General features: G+C 44.2%; 1 protein-coding gene across 8 annotated transcripts in view; it reads left to right on the top strand.

Annotated features, from left to right (window-relative positions):
* Window positions 1–3,306: 3,306 nt before the first annotated feature.
* CDK8 (cyclin dependent kinase 8) overlaps window positions 3,307–23,277 on the top strand; it is an 81,066-nt gene continuing 61,095 nt past the window's right edge. For 2 of the 8 annotated variants that reach the window (XM_080576958.1, XM_080576957.1), the window contains exons 1-2: window positions 3,703–3,858; window positions 22,513–22,588. In XM_080576958.1, coding sequence (XP_080433084.1) covers window positions 3,731–3,858; window positions 22,513–22,588 — 204 coding nt within the window. In that variant the 5' untranslated portion in view covers window positions 3,703–3,730. Of the gene's footprint in view, window positions 3,494–3,701; window positions 3,859–13,758; window positions 14,606–15,237; window positions 16,356–22,512; window positions 22,589–23,277 lie in introns of those variants that run through there. The other 6 variants (XM_080576963.1, XM_080576960.1, XM_080576961.1 and 3 more) reach the window with 6 other exon arrangements.

Raw genomic sequence — 23,277 nt, 5'->3', positions numbered from 1 at the left:
CTGAGCACCAATTTTACTCTGGTAATAAAAGCCAGAGTACCTGCCTTGTATACAAAGTAATGCCTGGCTCTCTTGGGAAAAAAGAAAAAAAAAAGCCAGTTACTTCCCAAAATTTTCTTTTGTTATTAAAATCTTTTTCTCCCATAGTATGATGTTTAGTAATCACAGTCAAACACAAAATCTTCACAGGTGTCAAGCCCATATATGGACTGCTCATCCAGAAGAAGGTTATAATATATTTTAGGAAAATAGATAAGTAAACTCGTATTTCCTTACTTAAAGCTTCTACTGAAATAGTCCTTTTTTGGCTTTTTCTACTGACCCTCCCTACAGTGCAGAATTCTCTGTTCATTTTATATTCATGCTTCACAACAGTACAATATAACTACATACAGTATTTATTTTATGCCACATAGTTAGCACAAAAATAACAATAGTAGATCTTTCCTTGAATATTATTGCACTGTAGGGATACTTTCCACAATAAAATACTTCCTCTGCAATAATAATAAAGGTAGCCTTTAGAGGGCAGCAAACCTCAGGCAATTACTAAATTTTTCAAAATAAGCTCTGAAAGTCTGCTTTAATTTGATTCTTCAGTCATTTAATTTCTTTAGAAAGTAACTTTATTAGATTTTATTACATATGTAAGTAGGGCAGAATCTTTTAATACAGAACTTAATAATAGAGTGCCCGGGTTGGGGGTCTTCAGTAGAACAATATCGATACTGAAAATTATTGGTAAGCTGGAGGGAGCTCAGCAGCGAGCACCAAGACGGTCACGGGCTGGAGCACGTCCATGCGAGCGGCCGTGGGCACCAGGGCTTGTTCAGCTGGGAGAAGGGGCAGCCTGCCAGCGCTGGCAAAGAAGACAGGGCCAGGCTTTTTGCCCAAGTGCACAGCGGGAGGAGAGACTGTTGCCGTAAGTTTGAAAGAAGGGATGTTTAGGGTAGGTATAAGGCCAAGAATTTTCACCCTGAGGACAGTCAGGTCCAGAGAGGCTGTGGAATCTCCCTCCACAGAGGTTTTCAAGACAAAGCCCCAAGCAACCTGAATTTAATAGTAACCCTGATTTAAGAAAAATATTGAATTAGCTAACTTCCAGAGATCCCTTTCTATGATTCAGTTTGTTGAAATAATATAAAATAGTCAAATAATATTCAATATTAGGGTTTATTTTCCTACAGTAGGCCTCTTTTCAATAACAAAAGTAATCTAGGCAGAATTTTGAAGATCTGTCAAGATTCTTTAGAACTGATTCTCTGACTTCTTCAGGAGCATAAAGCAGCCAGACAGAGAGTTACTGAAGATGGTCACGCGTCTGGCGAACTGATGTCCCACCACTTTCTAACATAACTCTCTGCTATACCGGACCTGGATCCAAAGAATGGGCGGATGGTTGTTGGTAACTTGCACTCCTGCCAGAATCTAGGACACTTCGCTAGTCAAATCAATGTTATAGTTAAGTGCAAAATGCAGAATACTTAACTTTACATACCAAACTGTTTGCAGAAGCAGCACTTTAGCTTCAAGTAAACTGCGTTCTTAAATGCTATCAGTATTCAGCTAACAGATCTGTGCATTAGCAACTGCAAGGTTTCCAGAAGGTGTTCACACTGTGCAAGTACGGTTGTTTTTCTTTACACACAGAAAAGGAAAAAAAAAAACAATGACAACAAAAAAGGAAACAACACCACCAACATTATTCTTCTGCTTTCAGCTTTCACTGATCTAAGCAGAAGAGGAAGATGTACAGCATTTATCAGGACTGGCCCTCTTTCACTCAGTACCAAGCCGGGAACACCTTAGTCACACTGCTACAGAAAATATCCCTTCAGGGAAACAGGGATAAACTATTAGCAGGTAGCTACTCTGAAATGAAAAATTGCCCTGAAAAGCAAAATTATGCTCAAATTTGGCAAATTGGTAAATGGAGCAAGTGGACATTCTAATGGCATGGGGATGTGACTGAGTATTGTGTATTAGTCACTTAAAAATAGATGTTGAGAAAGCAAGAAAATTAAAGATTTACTTTTATATGTTTTTTCTCTATTTGTTAACAGTGCAAAACACAGAGCAAGTAGCTTTTTGTTAGTTCCCCTAACCATAAACTTTGCTTCACAAATTCGGATTCTAGCACCTGCATCGTGGCCGTGTAAACGTGCACAGAACAAAACCAGCTCTGCTTCCAGCACTGCTGCTCCAGCTTGGGCACAGAACCCTCTTTATCCGGTGCTGTTACCTCAACACTCAGCAGCATCTGCTCATTCCTGCAGCCCAGGCAGTCCCCAGACAAACCAGGCCTTTCACTTGAAACACAATTCCCTGCATTCAGAGACGTTTATGGTGTGAATCCGCCTTGACTGCTGTCAGGACACTGCTCGCTTTGGTAACTATCTCTGCCCCTCTGCACATGATCAACACTAACACAGTACTAGGTTGTTTTGCTATGGGGAACCCTGATTTGTTTTACAGGTGTGATTTCAAAGAAAAAATGTCTAAAGCGTGTGTGCAGGAAACATTAGAAACAAAAAGACCTGGAACAGAAGGATGTTACAAAGCAAGCCATGAAGGTGGGAAGAAAAAAAGAGAAAAATGAAAGTTCCGAAGAACCAGATTTAGCAGGACATGTTAAATGTGTGTTTTCAGATTGACTTCTGAGATTGCACGAAAGGCGAGGAGACAAAATGAGAGATAAGAAATTCAATTGATGAAAAGAGCCTTTGTGGGGACCTGAAAGTGAAGAAGAGCAGATCATGGCCTGGTCGTCTCTTTCTTTGTAAGAATGGGGCCCCAAAGTAAACATTTTTTATTGAAATCATATTTGGATAGATTTTTAAAGTAAAGCACAAAAAGTTTGCAGTTTTCCATGAAGCTGAACTAAAAGTTGGTCTTGAGGTGTCAACATTGATTTCTTCTCATTAGAAAGTTGAAGTTGTACTTCATGTTTCAAATCTCCTATGACTGGGGGACTATTCACCTGAACTGATGGAGCATAGCCAACAATACAAGTGCAAACGGAGCGATGCAGCAGAAAATACACGTATATATTAGCTGTGGGTGGCATGTAACCCACATGGCAGGAAAAGCTGATGAAAAAAAAAAAAAAAACATTTGCAGAAAAGGCGGCCTCTGCCCTCTTTTCTTGCTGAGCTCCCTTCATTTTCCCCCTGCGCCCCCAGGCCGGCTGAGGACTACACTTCCCAGCGCACCCCGCGGCCCCGCCGCCGGGACTACCACTCCCGTCATGCCCCGCGCCGCGCCGCGCCCACCCCTCCCACCGCACTACACCTCCCAGCATGCCCCCGCGCCGCAAGGCATGCTGGGCTGGGCGAGGAGGCGGGGCCCCGCCCTCCACCCGCCGCCTTCCACGCGGCCGGCGGGCGGGCGAGGAGGTGGAGGCGGTGGCGGCTCCGCGGCGGTTTTGCGACGTCGCTTTGCGACAGTGCCGTCAGGCGCGGCGGCCGTATTCCGCCGGGGGAGAGACCGGCTGGTGTGCCGCCGGGCGGGCGGGGGGCGGCCGCGGAGCGGGGCTGGGGAGGGAGGCGGGGGGCGGCCCGGGGCCTTCCTCCTCCTCCTCCTCCTCCTCCTCCTCCTCCTCCTCCTCCTCCTTTCCGTCGTCTTCCTACTCCTCGTCCTCGTCCTGCTGCTGGGTGGGCGCGGCTGCCTGAGGGGGGGGGCGGCGGCGGCGGCTGCCCGGTGTTGGGGGGGGGGGGGGGGGGCGCCGAAGATGGACTATGACTTCAAGGTGAAGCTGACCGGCGAGCGGGAGCGGGTGGAGGACCTCTTCGAGTACGAGGGCTGCAAGGTGGGCAGGGGCACCTACGGGCACGTCTACAAAGCCAAGCGCAAGGACGGGTGAGTGAGGAGCCGCCCCCCCCCCCCCCCAATTCCGTGCCCTCCCCTCCCGGTTTCTCTCCCCGTGGCCCCTCCGGGGTCCTTTCGGTCCCTCCCAACCCGGCTCTTCTCGTCCCGTCCCCTCTGAGTGCCGACGGCTTTTTGTGGGTCGCATCCCCGGCTCGAGAGAAGCCCTCGCCCCAAGCGGCGCTGGGCTCTGGGGGAGCAAGCAGCGCTCAAAGCGCTCGGCCGGGCTTTGTAGAGCGGGGAGCCGCTCCTTTTTTCTTTTACGGGGCTTTCCTGTCTGGGTTATCACTTGTAGGCACCATTTTAGGTGTTCTTGCAGGCTGCTGCTGGAGCTGCAGGCTGCTGCTCCTTGCAGGGCTCTCGGATGCATTCAGGGATCATTATTCGTGATGCTTTTTAGCACACACTCCAGCAAACAAATTTCCCTGTAGAAATCCTTTAAAGAAAGATAGGGCGAACTGTCAGCTGGCTCTCACTAATCCCTGACATGGCACCAGCACCAGAACAATAGGGAGTGGGAAGCAAAAGAAACCGGGGAGGCAAGGGCTTTGCTAACAGGTCCTAAATTCTCGGCTGCATCCATCCATTATTCCCATGAGCCTGGTCACAGCAGTGCTCTGTGCGTTGTCATTGAAACAACACTCATTTGAAAAGTCTGGGCGTTATTTCCACATTTGATAAATGACTGCCTGCAGCCTGCTTTAACTTTATGTTGGAAATGGGATCGGCTTCTCTGAAGCTTTCGCTTAGCAGTGCTGGAGCCGTTGTCTGCAGAAGGTTTGCAGCGGGACCGGCTGCAGCTGATCTCATCAGCCTTGCCCGCGCTGGTATTAATCGTAGCGCAGTTATTTCGGCGTGAATTTTGCCTGCTGCTATGAGTCAGCTAACCACCACTGCTCGCACGTTTTGCCTCTGGATCCTGCAGGCTGTTTGCGGGAGTCATTCCGAACTCGTCTGGTTTCTGATTTATTTCATTCGACGAAATTGTCAGTCTGCTTGGTGATGTTAGGGAGAGCGCGGTCAGAGTTGCTGGGGGTAGTGTTATTTCCAGAAATTACAGAAAATGGAATCGTGTGCTTGAGAAGGAGAATTAGTCAGAGGGGGATATGAAGCAGAATTTTCTGTTCTCCAAGTGCGTGTGATTCTTAGGTCCTCTCTTTTCAGGAGGATGGGGGAATCAAGGTACGGTGTTTAATACCGGTTTAACAGAAAACTGCTGAGCTGCAATTGTTGTCTCCTTTTTTTTTTTTGCCTTATTGTTCCCTTAGTGCTTCCTTCCCTGTCCCTTTCCCTGGCACTTCTCATTTCCCTGCCAGATATCTGCAAACTCTCTTTCAAATATACCTTCAGACAATCCCTAAAACATTTAAGATGCAAATATCAGCGGGTGTTTTTATAGCTTACGGTCTAGCTGCACATGGGTGATGCTAAATTGTGTGGCTGCGATTAGGCTTGAGGTAAAAGATTCCGTTCTGATTCCCTTATCAAAAAGAGAGAAATTGCAAAAGCAAATAGAGACCAGCAAGTCAATTTCCTGACACCGTGATAACGTGCATCTTACAGCGGCGGGTGTGTGAAAGGTGGAGTGCAGTGCTTGTGTGGTGTTATCTGCCAGATGACGCTGTCTGAATGTCCCCCAAGTGTTTCATGCTGCTGGAGGAAAAAACAACCACCTCATTTGGTTGAGCTCGTGCAGCTCCAACTTTCTTCATGCCTTAAGCTGTTTGCTGTCTTTTGCTTGAACGTGCGTGTTTTTTTCCTATAAAGATATGCATTTGCCTTAAACTGCATTGTATAATTCTCAAATTTATTTAAAATAACGCAAGTTCAATGTCTATTAAAATGCATCACGTGTTTTAGGGTGCTTTGAAGGAGGCGTACTGCAGGACTGCAAATGTTTTGTTGGGATTACTGAGGCTGCTCCTTCTTAAGTGATGTGCTCTACGTGCGGATGTCTCATGATTAGAACAATTACAGAGAAGAGCTGTGTTTTAATAGCACAGCTTGTGTGAATCTGTGTTCAGAAGCTCCTGGTGATGAAAACGCAGCTCACAGGTCGTAGGAGCTGGCGCCTTCAGCGCCGCAGTGTCTTCGCCGCTTGTTGATTGCCTTTGCAGCCGCCTCTGAGGTGGAGCGTGGCGGTTCAAAACTAGCTAGGAGCTACGTGTCCTAGCCCTAGGGAGGTAACTGGATGCCCTCAGAACTACAGGGGGGCCTTCTGGGGGGCAGGCAGGCAGGCAGCCACCTTGTCTTCAGGTGGTGAGAAGGTTTTTAAAAGGAGCAGAGAGGCCGCCTGGCCTTGGGTGACCCGACGAGGGCATAGCCCGGCTTTCAGCCCCGCTCCGGCCCGACGGCTGCTGCAGCCGCGCCGCGCCCCTTGCCACGAAGCAGGGCTTTGGGCCGGGCTGCTTGTGTTGAGAACGTCCAAAAGGGAATCGCCAGGCGCGGTTCCGCGGGTGTTTGGTGCCCAAACCTGAACCTGCCGGCCCTCAGGTCGGTGAGCACCAATCGAAGAGTTACAGCTCAGCACCGCGCAGTGCGCTGCCCATGGCAAAACTGCGTGTGGCTCTCCGGTTCTCACTTCAATTCCTTTTGTTGTGAAGTTTGTAGTCTCTGTGGCTGAAGAGAACCTTCCTGGCTGTGTGGTGAGCGGTGCTGCCTCTCCCATCAGCGCAGGACCTGCAGCAGGCTCCGAGCTGAGTGTGTTAGAGCAGCAGGGTACAAGAGAAGGCATCAGACTTGGGATCAAGAAGGCGATCCTCTTGTTGCTGGTGGCACTAGGACAGTTAGTTCACTTTTTATTGCCTAGAGAATTCCAGTTCCTGCGTAAAAATCTGCTTTGTGTGCCGCCTGGGCGCTCGGAAATGTTGCTCAACCCAGGTTATAAAGCTACCTGTTTGTCTTAGGCAGGAATAGAAAAATATGCCAGCATTTTTAAAGCTTGTTGGACCGTCACAGAGACGTGAAGGGGTTTGTTTCTTTAATTGACTGGATCAGACTCCTTCAGAGTTCATCAGGAATTGACTCCCAGGTATTTGCTTCGGCGCACTGAAGCGGTGGGACGCTAGAGGGCTTGCAGTGGGAGCGTGGGCTTCCTCCGTGCTCCAGCACCCGAGGCGGGCACTTTGCTGCGCTCTCAGCCTGCGCTTTCTGCGCCGGTGGTAGCGTGCTAATACCGAAGTGGTGTCTCGTTTGAGTGGGATTGATCTTGCACTGTATTTTTATTTGCTTCCCCTTCAGTTTTCAGCGCGCAGCTACAGTCTGAAGTCTGTGCCGTCACGCAGGGATGCCTGTCTCGGTGGCGATTTGAAGCATTGCCAAATATTCACTTTTCCTGTTTATCGGCTGTGGTTTGGATGAGAGTAAGAAGCTATCGAATGTCACTCTTAGGCAGTGTCTAGCTCTTTAATTACAACAGCAAGAAGATGATATAATTGAAGATCTCAAACTGGAGTGGCATCCCCCAGTGCGTTATTGGAAGCTGGTCTTCCTCTCTGGGAGAGACGCGCGTGGGTGATGCTCCGGGTGGGGAACCCACGGCAAGTGAGCTGGTGCTCTCCGGCTTCTGTTTGATGGAGGTCCCGAACAGGAGCACAGCTGGAGACTTTTAAAGCTAAATTTCATTTAAGCTCTTCTGGTTCTCTGTTGGAAGTATTGCTGTAGATGGAGGGCTCTCCCCCGTCACGGGGAAATCATCTACATCCCCCATGATGTAGGTGATCTCATTTGGGTGTACTAACACGTTGGAATTGGAACTATGAAAATACGCATACGTAGTGGGCTCTTCCGTGCACCTCTGAGACAATCACATTCTTACCCGCTTTTTTCCACCTTTTTTTTTTCGCCTGAGAGGGTCTGCGTGAGTTGTGTAAGAAACAGGGTAGGAAATACTAGGGGGTATCCAGTAAACTACTGGTTTGCTTCACCTTTTTTATGGCATGCGGTAACTGACCTACCGGGAAAAGGATATTGCACGAATATTGCCAGTCTTCAAAAGAGCCTTACCTTTGTATGTAGGAGGAAAAAAAAAAAAGAACATGTTTAAGTCATATAAAATAACGAACAGTTTGGGTAAGAGGTGGTGGTGCTCATCTTGTTTGATAGAATTTGAACCATTTTTTTCTGAACAGTAGGAAAAAAAAATATTTTAACACAACATAGATGAACTGTGGAACCTGTTGTCAAAGGGAAAATGCAGAGGAGTTGAGAGCCTTTGTTTGCTTGAGGGATTTTGCTTTCAGAAAGTCTTGGCCCTTCGTAAGGTTGACAGCAGCTGAGTTTAAGCATGTTCCAGGTTGTATTTACTGGTATGTATTGACTGAGTTATTATCGCAACTGATTTTTAGCAAGAGGAAGGAAGAGTTTGGGAGTGCAACAAGTGGAGGTCGTTGGGCCAGTGAGAAAATTGTACTTAGAAGAAGCGTAGTAACGGGTCTAGGCTTAGAGCTCCTTGCTCATCCCCACATTGAACCTCTACAGGAGTCACGCCGTGAAGTTTGTACCCCCTAGTTTTTGGTATAACCTGCCAAACAACACGTCTTCTGCTCGATGGGCATCGCTTTTTGTTCGTTGCTGTAGCCGTGCGCCGCTGCGTGCCGGTTGCAGCTCCCTGCGCTGAGAGCCGCAGTCGGCACGCGAGCGCCCGGCTGCTGCCTCCGCGAGCAGTAGGGTGGCAGCTGGGGGAGCCGCGGGCTGCTGGTGCCGCTGCGACGTGTCCGCGGTACCTTGTTAGAGCGTGTGCCCCGAGTCTCTCCTGGATCCGTCACCACAGTAGTTAGAAAGCTCCTAATTAAACTCTGCGTAATGAGACGCGCGTGCTGTGCTGCGCAATGTCTCGGGCTCCTTAATTTTTCAGATCTGTATCTGCTTTTTCCTGGATTAGAAGTAAGAATAATGCAAAATGTAAATAATGTGGCCACGTACTGCTGCGCCTGGCTTCTTAGGAGGGAATAGAAGACAGTTGTTGAGGGTGCTGGTTATGGAGGAGGAGCATGTCACTGCAGGAGGATGCTCTTGGTGAAATGACAAGGGGGTGTGCTCGCTCTAGCTCTTGCTCTTTGAGTGTCATGTTTTAAGACTCTTAGAAGTTTAAAAAAATAAAGGATCTCAGTTGTTTTATATTTTTTTTATTACCCAAAATCTGAAGAGCTCTAATACGGAGGCTGTAAGACAGGAATAAAAATGAGACTTCAGCCCCTAGGAAAGTCTCCAATCAGTTACCCGTAGAGCAACATCTCAGGTTCTCCCTCAGGGAGTGAATGGGGAGGAAGAGGTGGGTCAGGAATCTGGGTCCTGGGAGGCCCAGTAGGAGGTATGGAAAACCCCAGGAACGAAGCAAGTGTGTTGTAAGTAAGCACAGCGCAGGTAATTCACTGAGCAGCAGCACTTCTGTAGCGAACAGGCTGAAAGCAGGCCTTGAGAAAGCGTTTCCTGATATCTGATCGAGTTTAATAACAGTTAAGGGCCTGCCTTCCTTTTAAGGGGGACTGCGGTGAGCCTTTCTTGCCTCTGCAGGAGCTTTGCTGGCCAGGGCGGGTTCTAAAAGACCGACCTAGAGTGGATGAATATCCGGCTGCGTTACTTTGCTTTTTTTAACCAGTACAGCTTGTGGTCGCTGGTGCCTGCGATAACCGCTCTGCAGAAAATACAGCTCTCAAACCAACATCAAGCCCAACCACACAGAGGGTCCTGGTACGTCAGCCTCATTCAGAACCCTCATTTTGAAACGAAGCGATCTTAGGAAGATTGTGTAAAGTCGATATGGAATTGGCTGTTGGAAATAGTAAGGGAGCAGCTTGGTAATGTTATAAAATACTCCAAGCTGTGGGCTCTGATTTTATGTAGATGGTGTGAATCAGTTCACTTTCCTCTGTTAAATTAAGTCATGGAAATGCTCTTTAAGGTTCAATGCAGACAATTTATCTAAGTTTGTTTAAATAAGGTAATGATGCTGAGGCAGGAGCATGAAGATCCTTGTCTCTGCTGCAAATAAAAGCCTTTATTCCTTTCTGGTTCCCTTCCACTGTAAAGCAGTCTTGGGTGTGGAGTAGAGAAGCCCATTTCGCGTGAACAGATGGGAGAAAGGTTTCAGTTGCAGGTTTCATCCCACCGTGCTCTAACCCGCAGCCCTGTCCCCCTGCCACCCTCACCTTTTCTTGCCATGCTGGGCGAGCGGTGCTGCGCGTTCATGCTCCTCGCAGGCTGAAAGCCTTTCCGAAGGGGCTGTGTCGTGGCTGGCTAGCCTGCTGCTTGCTCTCCTCTCCGCAGAGGCTCAACAAATGGTTTCTGAGACCTTGTCAAGCCCCCGTAATGGCACGCTTGGGATTACAGAGCAGCTTGATTCATAGCTGCGCTTTTTTTGCAAGGTGCTAAGCCACGTCTGAACCTATTACTAACTTTTGTGTATCGTAGGCTTCCCATTTAATAAATATATATTAATTTTGTGCAGAAACAAATCTGAGCTCCATAGCAGTTGGTGTAGGAAAGGTACTGGACGGGCAACCTAACACCTGGAGAATTCTGCTGATGTGCCCTGTTGCATTTGCCTTGTGTGTCCTACTGAAAGACTCGAACATACGAAGATCAGGATGTCAAAGGACTATTTTTTAAGTAATACTTGCACAAAGAGAGGCTGCCGTTCAGGCAACGGTTTGCATTCAGCTGCCTTGTAACCACCCTCGCTGTTAGGTGGTGGCATGGCAAAGCGTGTTGTGCTTAACTCAGAATTTGCAGGAGAAGATCTCCAAATCAGGATTAAAGCTGCAGAGATGTTCTCTAAAGGACAAAATGTTCAAGAGAACACAGTGATTTTTCTCGAGTACAGCTGATAGCCTAAACATCCAAAATTCAAGTCAGGCTTGGAAAAAAACACGCGTGTTCTGCGAAGATGGAAGAACACAGCTAAAGGTCACTGGCACAATCTGCCTGTTTTTCTGGGAGTGCTCCATTCTGTGTGCTTGTAACACCTTGTGTACAAGATGTTGACATTTGAATAAAGGACACTTGAGAATTGCAGTAAAAAAAAAAAGCCTCAATTCATTACTGTGTGTTTGAATAACATGTGCAACTGAGAGCTCGGCATACAAAAGGCTCTGAATTGCAGTAAATCCCCTGATTCCCCCTTGTGTTTCTGGCCTGGATGTGTTCCCTGGGAAAGCCACAACCTCGTCCTGTGAGGGAGGGTCCTTGCTGCAGGTGTACTTGCAATTACAGACACTGGATAATCCCCCAGTGAAGCCTCGGAAAATCAGGTTTTGTGACCTGCGTTGTTCTCACGGAACTACTGTGCAAGGTACGGAGCATGGGAAGAGCAAATGGAGCCAGCTCTGCCTGCCGGGGCTTCAGGACAGCAAGGCTGCAAATGTGTAACTTGAATCTTATCTAAGTTTTTGTATTTCAGCTGTTTGGTGTTCCAAACTCTTCGCTTTTTGAGTGAATGTCAGCCCTGTTTAAGCAGGGTTGAACAAAACAACCCCTCATGAGGAAATGTGCTATAGCTGCCATTTGCTCTTATGTTCATTCAGGTCTTTATAAGCTTCCAGGTGAGTTTTTACAACTGCCAGATGAGTGTCAGATAACCAAATACTCAACTCAGAAACAAAAAAGGACCTATTGCAACACTGAAACCTATATGGGTAGCATCCCAGGCACGTGTAAGGGGGGGGGAAATAGCATGTGGTCTGCGTTTCCTTTGGCCTGTGTGAGACCAGAGTGGCTGCAAAGCAGGAAATAGTCACGAACGGCTTGTTACCCTAATTTAGTTTAGGCAGATGGAGAGAAATACCAAGACAAACTTCGGGCCGGTGAGTAATGAAACAGCCGGTCAGGGGGCACGCAGCAGGAGAACCAACTCACGACTTGGCCTGCAGTATGATGGGAGAGCGGGTTCAAGCTATTGCCACTGAGGGCCGTGACAAACGTGTTTTGTATTTTGCTCCTGGAAGGATGCTGAATCTAAACGAGGTTAAGAAAGCCGCTGAAGTGCCACTTAACTTGGTGTATTTCTTTATTGGAAAGGGGGTGGTGATGGGAAGATACAGCTCCTTAAAGCTGAAAGAGCTGAAGAGGTGAAATGTTGCAAGCTGCTTGGGGACAGTTTTTGAAGGTTACTGGGCTCTCAGTGGGCATTTATTGCTCATGAAGATGTTGTACCAGCAATTAAAGTACCTGGCATGGCCAAATAGAATAAAGGGAGCCCTTGGGAGTAAGAATACATTCTGAAAAAATACATCTTCTGTACATGATTAATATTGAGAAGAATGAAGGTAATGGTAGGCTAAGTATAAAAACATAGCGCAATAGCCATCTGGCAGCCCCCCTCCCCTGTCCCATAACCCCTCAAAGCCACACACAAGCGCAAATCCCAGTCTTGAAAAGCTACTCGAAGGGCATGGCCTTCTTCTCCCATTTTCTCCTCCCATTTTCTGATACATCTGTAGCATGATACAGTCTGTAGGACCGGCGGGTCACTGAGCTGTAAGAGGAGTGTTTTGAGATGGTGAAATGACAGCAGGAAACAAGCTTTGTTTTTGTCAGTGCTTTATGGAAGAACTTAAAGAAGTCAAGGTAAGGAATGCACCAGACCTCGAATGGCAGTGTTTGGAGAAGGGGCTGCTTGAACAAACTGAAATGAGCAGTCACAAGTCAAGATGAGGCACGTTCACACGCGTGAAGGAGCTCAGAAATGAAATAAGCAGATAATTAGCTGGGAAGTATAACTTAGTGTTTTAACTTGAGCCATAGAAAACTGGAAAAGGGCAATGGTGACATCTTTTTAAAAGGAACCAGTGCAATAGTGGAAAATACTTGCTGGCAAGGTGGAGCAGCAGCAGAGACGTGAAAGGTTCTGAGGTGAGGAGACGACAGCTTTAGAGAAGGACGGGCGAAGGCAATGCAGTTGATGGAAAGGGACCTTATTAAACACCTTTTAGAAATCCAGGAAGATTCCCAAGGCTAACTAAAACTAAACTTCCAAAAACTAACGATAAGCACCTTCTCTGGATAGAGAAACCAGTTGAAGTTTAGGAATTAACGGGGCTGTTAGTAGCATCTCTTAGAAACTGAGCTGCTCAGAAGTTTGTTTGGAAACCCCTTGTCATGAATAGCTGGGTGACAGCTTGGCTGGTGATGGCTGTTTGGGATGGTAAGGGGAGGGGCTGGTTGTGGAGGCTTGGGGAAGGACTTTGTGATGGTGAGAGCCAGCAATAAATGACTTGCTGGTGTGAAGTGATGTACGTGTGAAAACGGTTCTTGACTCGCACAGCACTGGCCTCTGATTTTATTATTCCTTAAGAGGTTTTTTGGGGTTTGTAATGACAGTTTTGTGGAAGTGCCAGCGCGGTGCAAGTAATTGTTAAAAAGCAGAGAGTCACAGGACTTATTGGCAGTGGAACGGAGAACAAAATGTTACGGTTACTGTAAATCCTATTTTCGGTAGCGTAGGCAGCAACTTCGGCTTTCTCGAGTGCCAAACATATCGAGGTGACTTCAGAGCGGTCAGAGAGAAGAAAGGGTAAATGAAGTCCAGCAATATTTTCCTTTAAAAAGAATAGATTGGTACCTCGTGTATTGCTTTACGTAAAAGTAGAGTTGAAGCTGCTGCGTGTTTTTATAAAGCAGCACGGAGTTTTTAGTCAGGAGCGAGGTATTGTTGCTTGCCCTTCGGTGTAGGATTTCTCCAAGTGCTGCAGCTGGTAACTAGTCTTGTCATAGTTGCTTCTGTTGCCTTGTAATTGTGCTCTCTTAAAACTTAGATTTTAGGCTGGCTGAGAAATGGTAATTTTGTGGAAGAAAGGAGGAGAAGGTCCTCAACTGGATCCCCGGCACTGTGGCCTCTTCAGGTACTCTGTGCTGGAGCTGATTGCAGGGGTAGGTGGAAGGCTGTGGTTTGTAGTGGTTTTTTGCCTCGTTTTTTGCATGTTAGCCACCTGTGCTCACTGTGGTTTAACCCATTTGAGAAAGAGGAAAGTAGGGAGAGAGGTAACTTGCTCTTCTGTGCCATCTCTGCCTCTCCTCATCCATCCCCTCCTTGTCTTTTGCTCTTACCACGTACTTTGTTGCTGGTTTGGGTACTTGTCATACCCTACTGTAGACAAACAGAATTTGTTATTCCAGGGAATAAAAGATAGCTTGTTGCTGGTTGCAGGGGATGAATCCGCTTGGAGGAGTGTGGCACAGACTAGAGCTGTCCTAAGGGAGGGATTTTGTGGCTAGGAGCAGGAAGGGAGGGATGTCAAGGCAAGGCTTTTCTTCTGACGGCAGCAAATTCTTGGGTCGGAAGAGCCCCACGTGTAGCGTATCCTTGAATCTACTCCTCTGCTTTGAACTTCTTGCCAAACTACATGTTGTGGCAACAGTTTTTAATTTAAAAGAATGCAAAGAACAAAAGGAATGAAGTGAATTAGTAATTGCCATTCACCACACGGTATTAGCTGTCTCTCCGAAGTGTTATTTATTGGCTTGCTGCGGATGGGTTTTCCTCCAGCTGTGGGCAGTGACCTTTTCTTTATCCACGAAAAGGTCTGATTACTGGGGGATTTGTTTTGAAATAGAAAATAGTCTCTGCATAGGCCTTTCTCTCTGATAAAAATGATGATGCTGTTCTGGCATATCAGTTGTGCCATGTTCTGGAAGTATTTTGGTGCTGGAAGAAGTGCAGATGCCTGAGTTAGACCTCCACTTGAGAAATTTACTGCTGCTAGAGCATCTTACCCTGCAATGTTTTCTTTGTGCTAACGTTTTGGTGAGTAATATGGCTTTTTATTTTCACATGACATGCTGCAAATTTAGTTGTGAGTCCCTGAAATGTGCTTCAGTCACAAGCTGTGTTCCTTGTATTCTTTATTCTTTTGTCAAGGTTTCTTTGTCTTTTTCTTCAAGCACGCTCCATATAAAAATTGCATAGTAAAGTATGTGCAAGACTGAGTCACACTGATAGACTTTTTTCAGGATAAAATGTGTGTTTCTGGGGTGGAAGGCTGATACCAAAAAGAAAGGATTGCGCAGATCGACTTTTTTCTCCATACCTTTGAATATGCTGTTTTACCTGTTTGCATTTATTGTGAATCATGGATGTTTCTTAAAGAAAGAAAAAAAGGCAGGGTTTTGAAACATTACCATAGGAACACATCTTTAATTTTTCACTTTGCTAGGTTCTTTAGTATTTAAATTTAAGTGATTTTTCATTTAGTCCTTAAAATTTAATTAAACTAGAAATTATAGACAATCTATGTCTAGCATTAAGATAGCAATATATGCATGTTGACTCTCAGAATCAAAAATAAGGAAAAGGAAAAAACAGTAAAATTAAGATTTAAATATGATATTTCTGTCACTAGTTTCTGAGCTTTGAAATGTATTTAAAGGTAACAATATGTTTATCCAAACACTTTCTAACTCTTCAAACCTTAGTGTGTTCATATAGCACGCTGATTGAAACTTGGAGTAAATGATACTGAGTAAATGATACTGATTACGGAGCAGTTGTTCTGGATTGTATGGAAGGTCTGTCCAACTGTCTTTGGCGTTATCTCTAGCAGACGTTTAGGAAGTAAAGACTCGGGCGAGCACGTAGTGGTGATTTTCTAATAACGTGTTCCTGATCCATCGGATATCTAGAACAATTGTGCTATGGTGAAATTAAAATGTGGGGGCCTGCGTTTCCACTGTGTTATAAGAACAACTATGAACAAAGGAAAAACAACCTCAGGCAATAAGGGATGTGATCCTTTTTTGTGTTGAACTGACCTTATTTTGTGGAGTGTCGTAGCTCTGAAGCCAGCCAAGATGTAGCTGGTCTTCCTGGTGGTACTTACATACCTGTGGCATTTGAGAGCCCCTGAACCAGCAACACCAAGGAAAATGAAGACATGCCCCTGGAAGTACATCGTAGAAGAGAGAGGCTGTGCGGGTGCTGTGGTCTTGTAGGTCTAGACCAGAAGTGAACTTGGTGGAGGAACCAAGCCAGGTGAATCTGTAAAGCAGGTACTGATGATGCTGGCAGCCACCCCGTTAGAATGGGTGTGAGGTGCTGCTTTTAGTGGTGAGCACAAGTAAATATCAAATCTTAATGTCTTGTGAACTGAATTTATCCTCGTCTGCAGATGAACGAGTAGGAACCATTCTTTATTCTCTTTACCTGTACCTGGAAAGTCATCAGCAGGAAACTTTGTAGAGGAGCCATGAAAAGTTGTCAGCTACTCTTTTGAGCTGAAATCCTTTGCAGAGTAGCTTTTTTGATTTGTTTGCATTATTATCCGTTATCATTTATTAATATATAAGAGGCTTTCATAACAGAATCTGTTTATCTGATTTTTGACAGATATTTTCTGTGCCAGGAGCAAGCAGGAACCTACGATGGGATAAACTTTAAGCTGGCTGAAAGTACATTTAAATACTCTGGGCTTGAATAAATCTGAACTTCCCAACACAGCCAGGCTTTGGCTGTGTGGCTGAAAGTTTGTAATGCAGAAGATAGCGTTGACTTGTTTTCTGTAAGTTTAGTATGTGCTATTAAGACTATTCTATTTTTCAAAATGTTTTTAAATTAAGTCAAATGAAGAACCAGTAATTTAACCTAATATTTATCTTCTGGTCTTGCTTTATCCAACTTGTTTTAGGTAATATAATTGAAATGTTTTTAATCTTTTTCCTGCTCTTGAAACAAAAAACAAGTGTCCCTTAGAAAATTAAGTCTTTTTAGAATACTTTCATTTTGGAATGATATATGTAGAGAGAATCAGTAAAAGTAAAATCACTTTAAAGTGACCCTCAGACAGCTTGAAGTGAATGATAAAGTTGCAGTTGATTTTGTTGCCCAATTTTGAAGTCTACTTTAGTAATGTTGAACTTTTTCAACTAAGCAGAACTGTTTCTGCAGTAGGTATAACGCCCAGCTGTGGCTTTCTGCGGGGGTGAATGCACTGCCTCCTGCTGCCTTGGAAGGCACGTAGGGGTTAGAAGATGTACCACGCTCATCCTGCCTGTGGATGAAGCAGCTCTGCCTCCGCTGTGTTTGCTTGCTCTCTTCCCTTAGACAACCTCATTGCTCATCTGAGCATTCAGCGGTGCCTTTCAGCTCTAATGGGGCGGAAAACATACAAAATAATACCTGTAAACAGTTTGCCACACTCTGAATAAGCCCATCTCCAGCTGAATCCTGGCTCCAGCACGAAGGACAGGAGTGCACGCGTGGGGCTGAAGGTGGGATTCCTCCAGCAGCAAACCCCTGACTCGCATCAGGCTGTTGTGTGAACCTTCGCTGTGAGCTTTCAGTTCTTGCTATAATGTAATTTTAAAACACTTAAATGTATGAAATGCAATAGGTTTTGTGAAAATGGGATTACGGCTAGGTGAAGTGGTTATCATTGCATCACCGTTAGTTCAGGCTTTTTATTTTTTAGAGAATCAAGATTTTTCTCAAGTTTCTCTGAAGGTACAGGATCATCAATCAGCCTAGCTGTATGCACTAATTACTTTGACAAAAGTTTGGACTCAGAACGTGCTTTCTGGCAAGTCAGGTGCCCATGATGTAGTTTCCCAAACCTTGTACCACTTGCTTTGTACCAAACACATAATACTAATATTTTTCTATATGGTTTATGTCCTGCTGATGCCCATCATCTGCATTACTTGGTTGTTGGCCCCTGTCCTTACAGACCTGTTGTGTCTAACACTGCCTAAAGAGTAGACGCTTGTTCTGCATGCTTATACCCGTCGAGCTTTGTACGTTCTCCTGAACTTGTTTCAGTCAGTTGGATCATAAATCTGAGCAGACTTACTACTTTGGTCCTGAGTTACTGAGGCTGTTTGCCTTGGATGTGCTCGAGTAAGTCTATTTCTAGAACGCCCTGACCTTGTCAGTGCGCAGTGGTCCTTGGGGGGGATGTAAGTTGACTTGCCTGGGGGGTGAAAGGGTTTTGTTTGGTCTCAGGTTCTGTGTGTAAGCTCAAAGCACACCGGTAAGTTTGTGGAGTCGAAGTCCAAGTCATTGAATTCCAGTAGGTAAAATGGCAAGGCTACTCGGTGCCGTAAATATGGCATCGGAAGGGGGAAAAAGTTAATTCTGTGCTTTCCAAGTAATCATTTGAAAGGGCAGACCAGTACCTGTGTCTTTCTGGGCTTTCTAGAAAGCATGGCATTATTTTGGTGCCTTTTTTGTGTATACAGCAGTTCTTCTGGTGTTTAGTATAAATGTGTAAATCTTTCAGCTTCAAGGATTTAATCCATGTTACTTCTTCACTGGATGTCATACATGCTAGGCTGATTTTCAAATCAAGTGAAAACAATAACAAAGCCCACCACCACTGCTGTGACTTGGGGGAAGAAGCAGGGAATGATTCCACAAAGTGAAAATGCCAAAAAAGTGTCGTGAACGTTAGTTCTCTATTATAAGTGGTTCATTTTCATCTTTTGACCTATGGCTGTGTGTTTGGCTAAGTTCTTCATCCCATCTCAAATCTACGAATGCAGTAAGGCCATAACTTTTACGAAACTAAACAGAGTAAATATTTCTTCTCCTCCTCCCCTAACTTGAATACTACAGTTTAATTCCATGTTATCTTTTCTTATTATTATGAAATTCTGATGTTTATAGGTATAATAAAATCCCTCACTTATCCACATCCTTTTTTGAGGTTCCAGTAGGTAGTGGAGCATTAAATATTTCTTGCCTTTCTTCCTAGCAAATATGAAAGCTCCTGTCTGTATTTTGCTGTTAACAGCGAGGATGGTTGTGCTGTTTAGGGGTCAGTGTTGCTTGGTGTTCACCCGGGTGAGTTGGTCAAAGCTAAGATGTTTTGTAGCGCAAATTCATGTTCACCTAGTGAAGTTCAAGGTGCTGTATTTAAGGCATTCAGAGAATTTTGGATTAATGCTGCTGAGGCTGAATCACTCTAACAGTGCTATGACAGCTGGACTTACTCAGGGTGTTTCACTTCTATTACTAGTGATGTTAATGGAATTCTCAATGGTAGAATTAAAAAAAAAATCGTGTTTTGTTAGCATGCTTGTCTTTTAATTATCGGGATTTTCATATTCTTTAGGGAATAAGAACCATAAAGAATTAACAGGTTCATTAGTTTTCTACAGAATAGATGCTGCATTTATCGTTCCCTGTGGTAGCTTTAAGGCGGTAGAAGCTGTTTCCCTCAGATGTTTGTCAGGTTTTACATTTCCTTGTTTTTAAAGAAAAATTGTTCCTAAGTTTTTACCAGTTAATTTCGTATTTGAGTTTTCAAACCGTAACGCAAACTTGGATTAATGACCATTGATTTTCAGGCTTCTTTTCTTCATTCTGCTGTTTTACAGCTTCACCAGCCTTTCTGTGCACGCTGGTAGGTAGAGCATCTGCCAAAGTTACTTAGCATCTTATTATTAGGCAGCTGAGGAAGTGGACAGGTTTTCCCAACAGGATCTTTCTGTTAAAAAGAAGAAATTCACAGTTTAATTATAATTCAAGTCTTCCTGGGCCCTTAAAATGCAAGCTGCTAAATAGCCTATGCTGTAGTTTAGTTAGCTCTGGAAGATGTTTATAAGTATATATATATTTTTTTCTGTTTCCTGCCTTGTCACTCTGAACGTATCTTGATTTTCAAAGGATGCAATTGTCCATAGCCAAAACCACAGAGAGGCCTTTCGGGCTGTGTTATGATAAAAACAGACTATGGTCAATATATTTTGGAAGTTGTCTAAAATAAGGTTTATCGCTTTGACCTTTCGTTGACTTTTGTAAATTCTCATCCCTCCGTTGAAAAACTATTCCCCCAATTCCCGTGGCTCCAAGGAATTATAGTAAGTTTATGTAAATAAAACTTAGCTTGCTTTAACAGAATTTGGGGGTTTGTCCTTGGATGAATGGAATAGCTGATACTGATGGTGCAACGGGTAACCATAGCAGGTCGCTGGTCTCAGCGTATACCACGTTAGAGGATTAAGGGTTGGTTGGTTGTTTTGTAGCTCAACTACATGTGCATCATCTAGAGAACTCAAGTCCTACGTCTTTCGTTATTTTTTCAGGTTCTGGAGGAGAGTGCAGTGATTAAAACGTGCCTTACCCCTAAACTTCAGTTCCTTTTTTTAATCCCATGGTTATGTTTCCTCTACAACGGTTGAGTAGGTGGAGAGCAGGGCAGAGACTGCTTGCTGTGAGTACAGGAGCGCAGCAACCTGGCACGTGGGAAGAGCAAATTAGCAAGTGGTTAACTCCAGGCAGCCACGGGTGGCTGTCAGGGTAGAGCATGGCTGGACGCAGCATCTCTGGATCTCAGATCTGTAGCTGCCTTTCCATGTGAGGAATTAATTTTCCTCACAGACTTTTTTCATCCAGTGTGAGGATCCTCTTGTAAGGAGAAAAGTGGTTCGTTCTTAACCCCCCTGTCAAACTTCAGTGTTGAAGTGATGGTTGTAAAAGACTCAACATGCACAAATGAGTGTTTTCTTCCAGTTTTGTTCTAGGAAACAGCTGAAGTATTTTTTTACTAAGAATTCCCAGAGAAAGTCTGCCATCTGCTATGGAAAATTTGAATCCAAACTTCTAATTTGGCAAAAATTGTATCGGCTAAAAATAGAATTTTACGATCGTAAATGGGAGGCAGCCTTAACTGTAGTCACTGTTACCTGAAATGCTCGTAATGATACCAGTCGTATGACAGCACTTCTTTCTGTACTGAGTTCTTCAAACCCCACAAAATCAAAACAGGCAAGCAAGCAGGTCACTGCGTAACCTCTAGTCACACCAGTTTTGCTCCACGTTTTGACTCTGGTAGTGCTCGTACTAGTAGCAGTGGCGTGGCAGCACTTCCCATGGCGTGGGGATCTCAAATACCTCGAAACCTGAGTGTATAAACAAATAGGGCAATGAGAATAACCTCTTGTCCAACCCGTTTTGCTTCATATTTGTATCTGATAACTGTTGTGAGCTGTTGCCAGCGAAGGGAGATCGAAAAGGACAGGGAAATTTTTCCAGCTAAAAAATTGTTTTACCTTCCACCACCACAGCGTCTCTGTGCTGGAGAGCAGGTTGAGGTTGTTATGTTCAGTAGCTGCTCGTGGTCTGTAAATCAGCAATCTACCATAAATGCGTGTAACTACGAGTCCATGTATGCTTTTGATCCCTACAACAGTGTCATCATTAGGTACAGTTCAATCATGTGCTTAATAACAACTTCTTGTTCTCAGGCTTCATGCAGCTAGTTTTTTTTTATTGGCTCTATTTCTTTTCCGTATCAAGACTTTTTAAGTTTTATTTTTATTAAATGGAAGCTTTTTAATGTCTTCTGTCTTCATCCTCCTTACTCTTTTTTTCCCTGTTCGTTTCAGATCTTGTATTCCCCCCCTCACCCCGATTTTATCTTGCTGATTCCATGTAATTGCCCTCTTACCGAAATCTGCTCTCGCCCACTCGCAGCTTCATTCCACTTTTCCTCCCCATTAGCTGTGTTTGTATTTTGCCCGTTAATCTCCTACTTCTTCCTCTCTTCTGCTTGGAACGGTTATTGCTAGCAGTGGGTTGTCTTTGAACCCCATGAAAAATCTCTTGGACGGGACCTGATAATTTGAGGGATTGAATATGTAGTGATGAATAGGGGAGAGCAATTCAAAGCCTTACAAATGTTTAGAGAGAGCTGGAGTAAACAAGTGCATGTGCTTTAAATGCTTAACTCTGGGGCTTTTTTTTTTCTTTTGGGTGTTTGTGTTCTCTGTTTTTGCAGGGATTTTCCTTGCAGCTATGAAGCTGGAAGCAGGATTCCTTAAAAGTTAGTAAGGGTTCTTATATATCCCAAACATTTGGGTCTGTATGTGTGCTCCAAGTATTGAAGGCAATGCTGTTAAGTGCTGTGTCCTTCCTGAATGCTGTGGATGCCTGCCCAAAAACCAGAAGGACAAGCACCGTGCGTCTTAAGTTAGAGCTCTTTGAGGATGGCAAAGAGGAAGGGTTTAGTGTCTCTTCTTGAGTTTGCTACTGGAAGCCAGAATAACTAACAGGCTTGCATTTTAAATAAATGAATGCAAGGTGTAAGGTTAAAGTAAAAGAGGTTTTTGGTTTTAAGTGTTACATGTTATTGAAGCTGACAAACATTTCTCTAGATACTTAGGTTTGCATGAGTACCTTGTTATTCATCTTGGTGGTTTGGTTAGTTTGGTAGAACCACAATTTTAGGACATTTTCTGTGATCTAGAGGAAAGAAAAGGTGCTACTATGACAGTGCTTTTGTGTTATTGAAGAGCTTGTTAAAATATGGGTAAGTTTTTTGCCTCATCCGAGTTCCGCATTTATGGGAGATGTAGCCCTAGCTAGACTTTGAGAAACTTTATTCTAGTATATACTAAATGTTTGTGCTGTTTTCTTCTTAGTAACACAAGAAAGGAATGGAAGAAATTGATTATAACATCTAACATGATTGATTGTAACTTTTTAAAAAGTCAAAATCACTATTTTTAAGTAGTGAGAATGTGTTTAGCTTTAGCAAGGTGGTGTGGTTAGCTTATGGCTTAGTGCTCAGCTTGTATCCAGACATTAAATCAGTAAACAGTTGAAAGAAAATAAGGTGAAGAATATGAATTAGAAACTGTTTGCTGAATGGTAATGAAGAGCTCACTTTAAATTCACGGTGCAACTTTTTTAAAAAAACTTCTTTTCTTCTTTCACAGGAAAGATGATAAAGATTATGCTTTAAAGCAAATAGAAGGTACTGGAATTTCTATGTCTGCATGCAGAGAAATAGCAGTAAGTAACATAAGTTCTTTCTACTAGCAAACAGATTTATTAAAAGTGTTGATTTGAGTGCATGCTGTTTTTGTTGGCTGAATCATGTTACTCTACTATGGGTGCTGTATTTTCATTATGGAGCTATAAAACAAGTACAAATGGCATGGAAGATTTTGCACCTGTTACGCTTGCTATCTAAAATGACTGGTTTTAAGTTAGAATTTACTGCCTGCCTCAGCACAGATTAAATGCAGCAGTTTAAAAACATGATTAGAGTCAGTGGTTTAAATTACTTAATCTGACTTTTGCATTAGTGCTTCAGTTATTTTCCTAAAGAGGTTAATTCTTACCGGCTCAATGATTAAAACGTGTTGGGTTCTATTTAAATGAAGATTTCGAATCAAACAGGCATCATCATTGCCTCATGGGCTGTAATATACCCATGAATATTAGTCATAAGTTTTCCTAGATTATTCAGGTTTATATTTTTATATTTCATGTTGTTAGAAAAACATGAATAAGTAGCTGTGGTTTGTGACAAGTTTGCACAGAAACTGAAACTCGATGGGTAAAGCCAGTATGTAGAAGGTTCTGGTTAACTGCTGTATATTCTTATTTTGTGGTGGTGCTTGGGTTTATTTATCTTGAAATGTTTCAACTGAAATTGATGAATTAGGAAAGGAAATAACCATAACTCATGTGTTCGA

The sequence above is a fragment of the Anser brachyrhynchus genome (genome assembly GCF_964034855.1).
Source record: "Anser brachyrhynchus genome assembly, chromosome: 1".
Classification (NCBI taxonomy): Eukaryota; Metazoa; Chordata; class Aves; order Anseriformes; family Anatidae; genus Anser; species Anser brachyrhynchus.
This window is presented reverse-complemented; position numbering and strand designations above follow the sequence as displayed.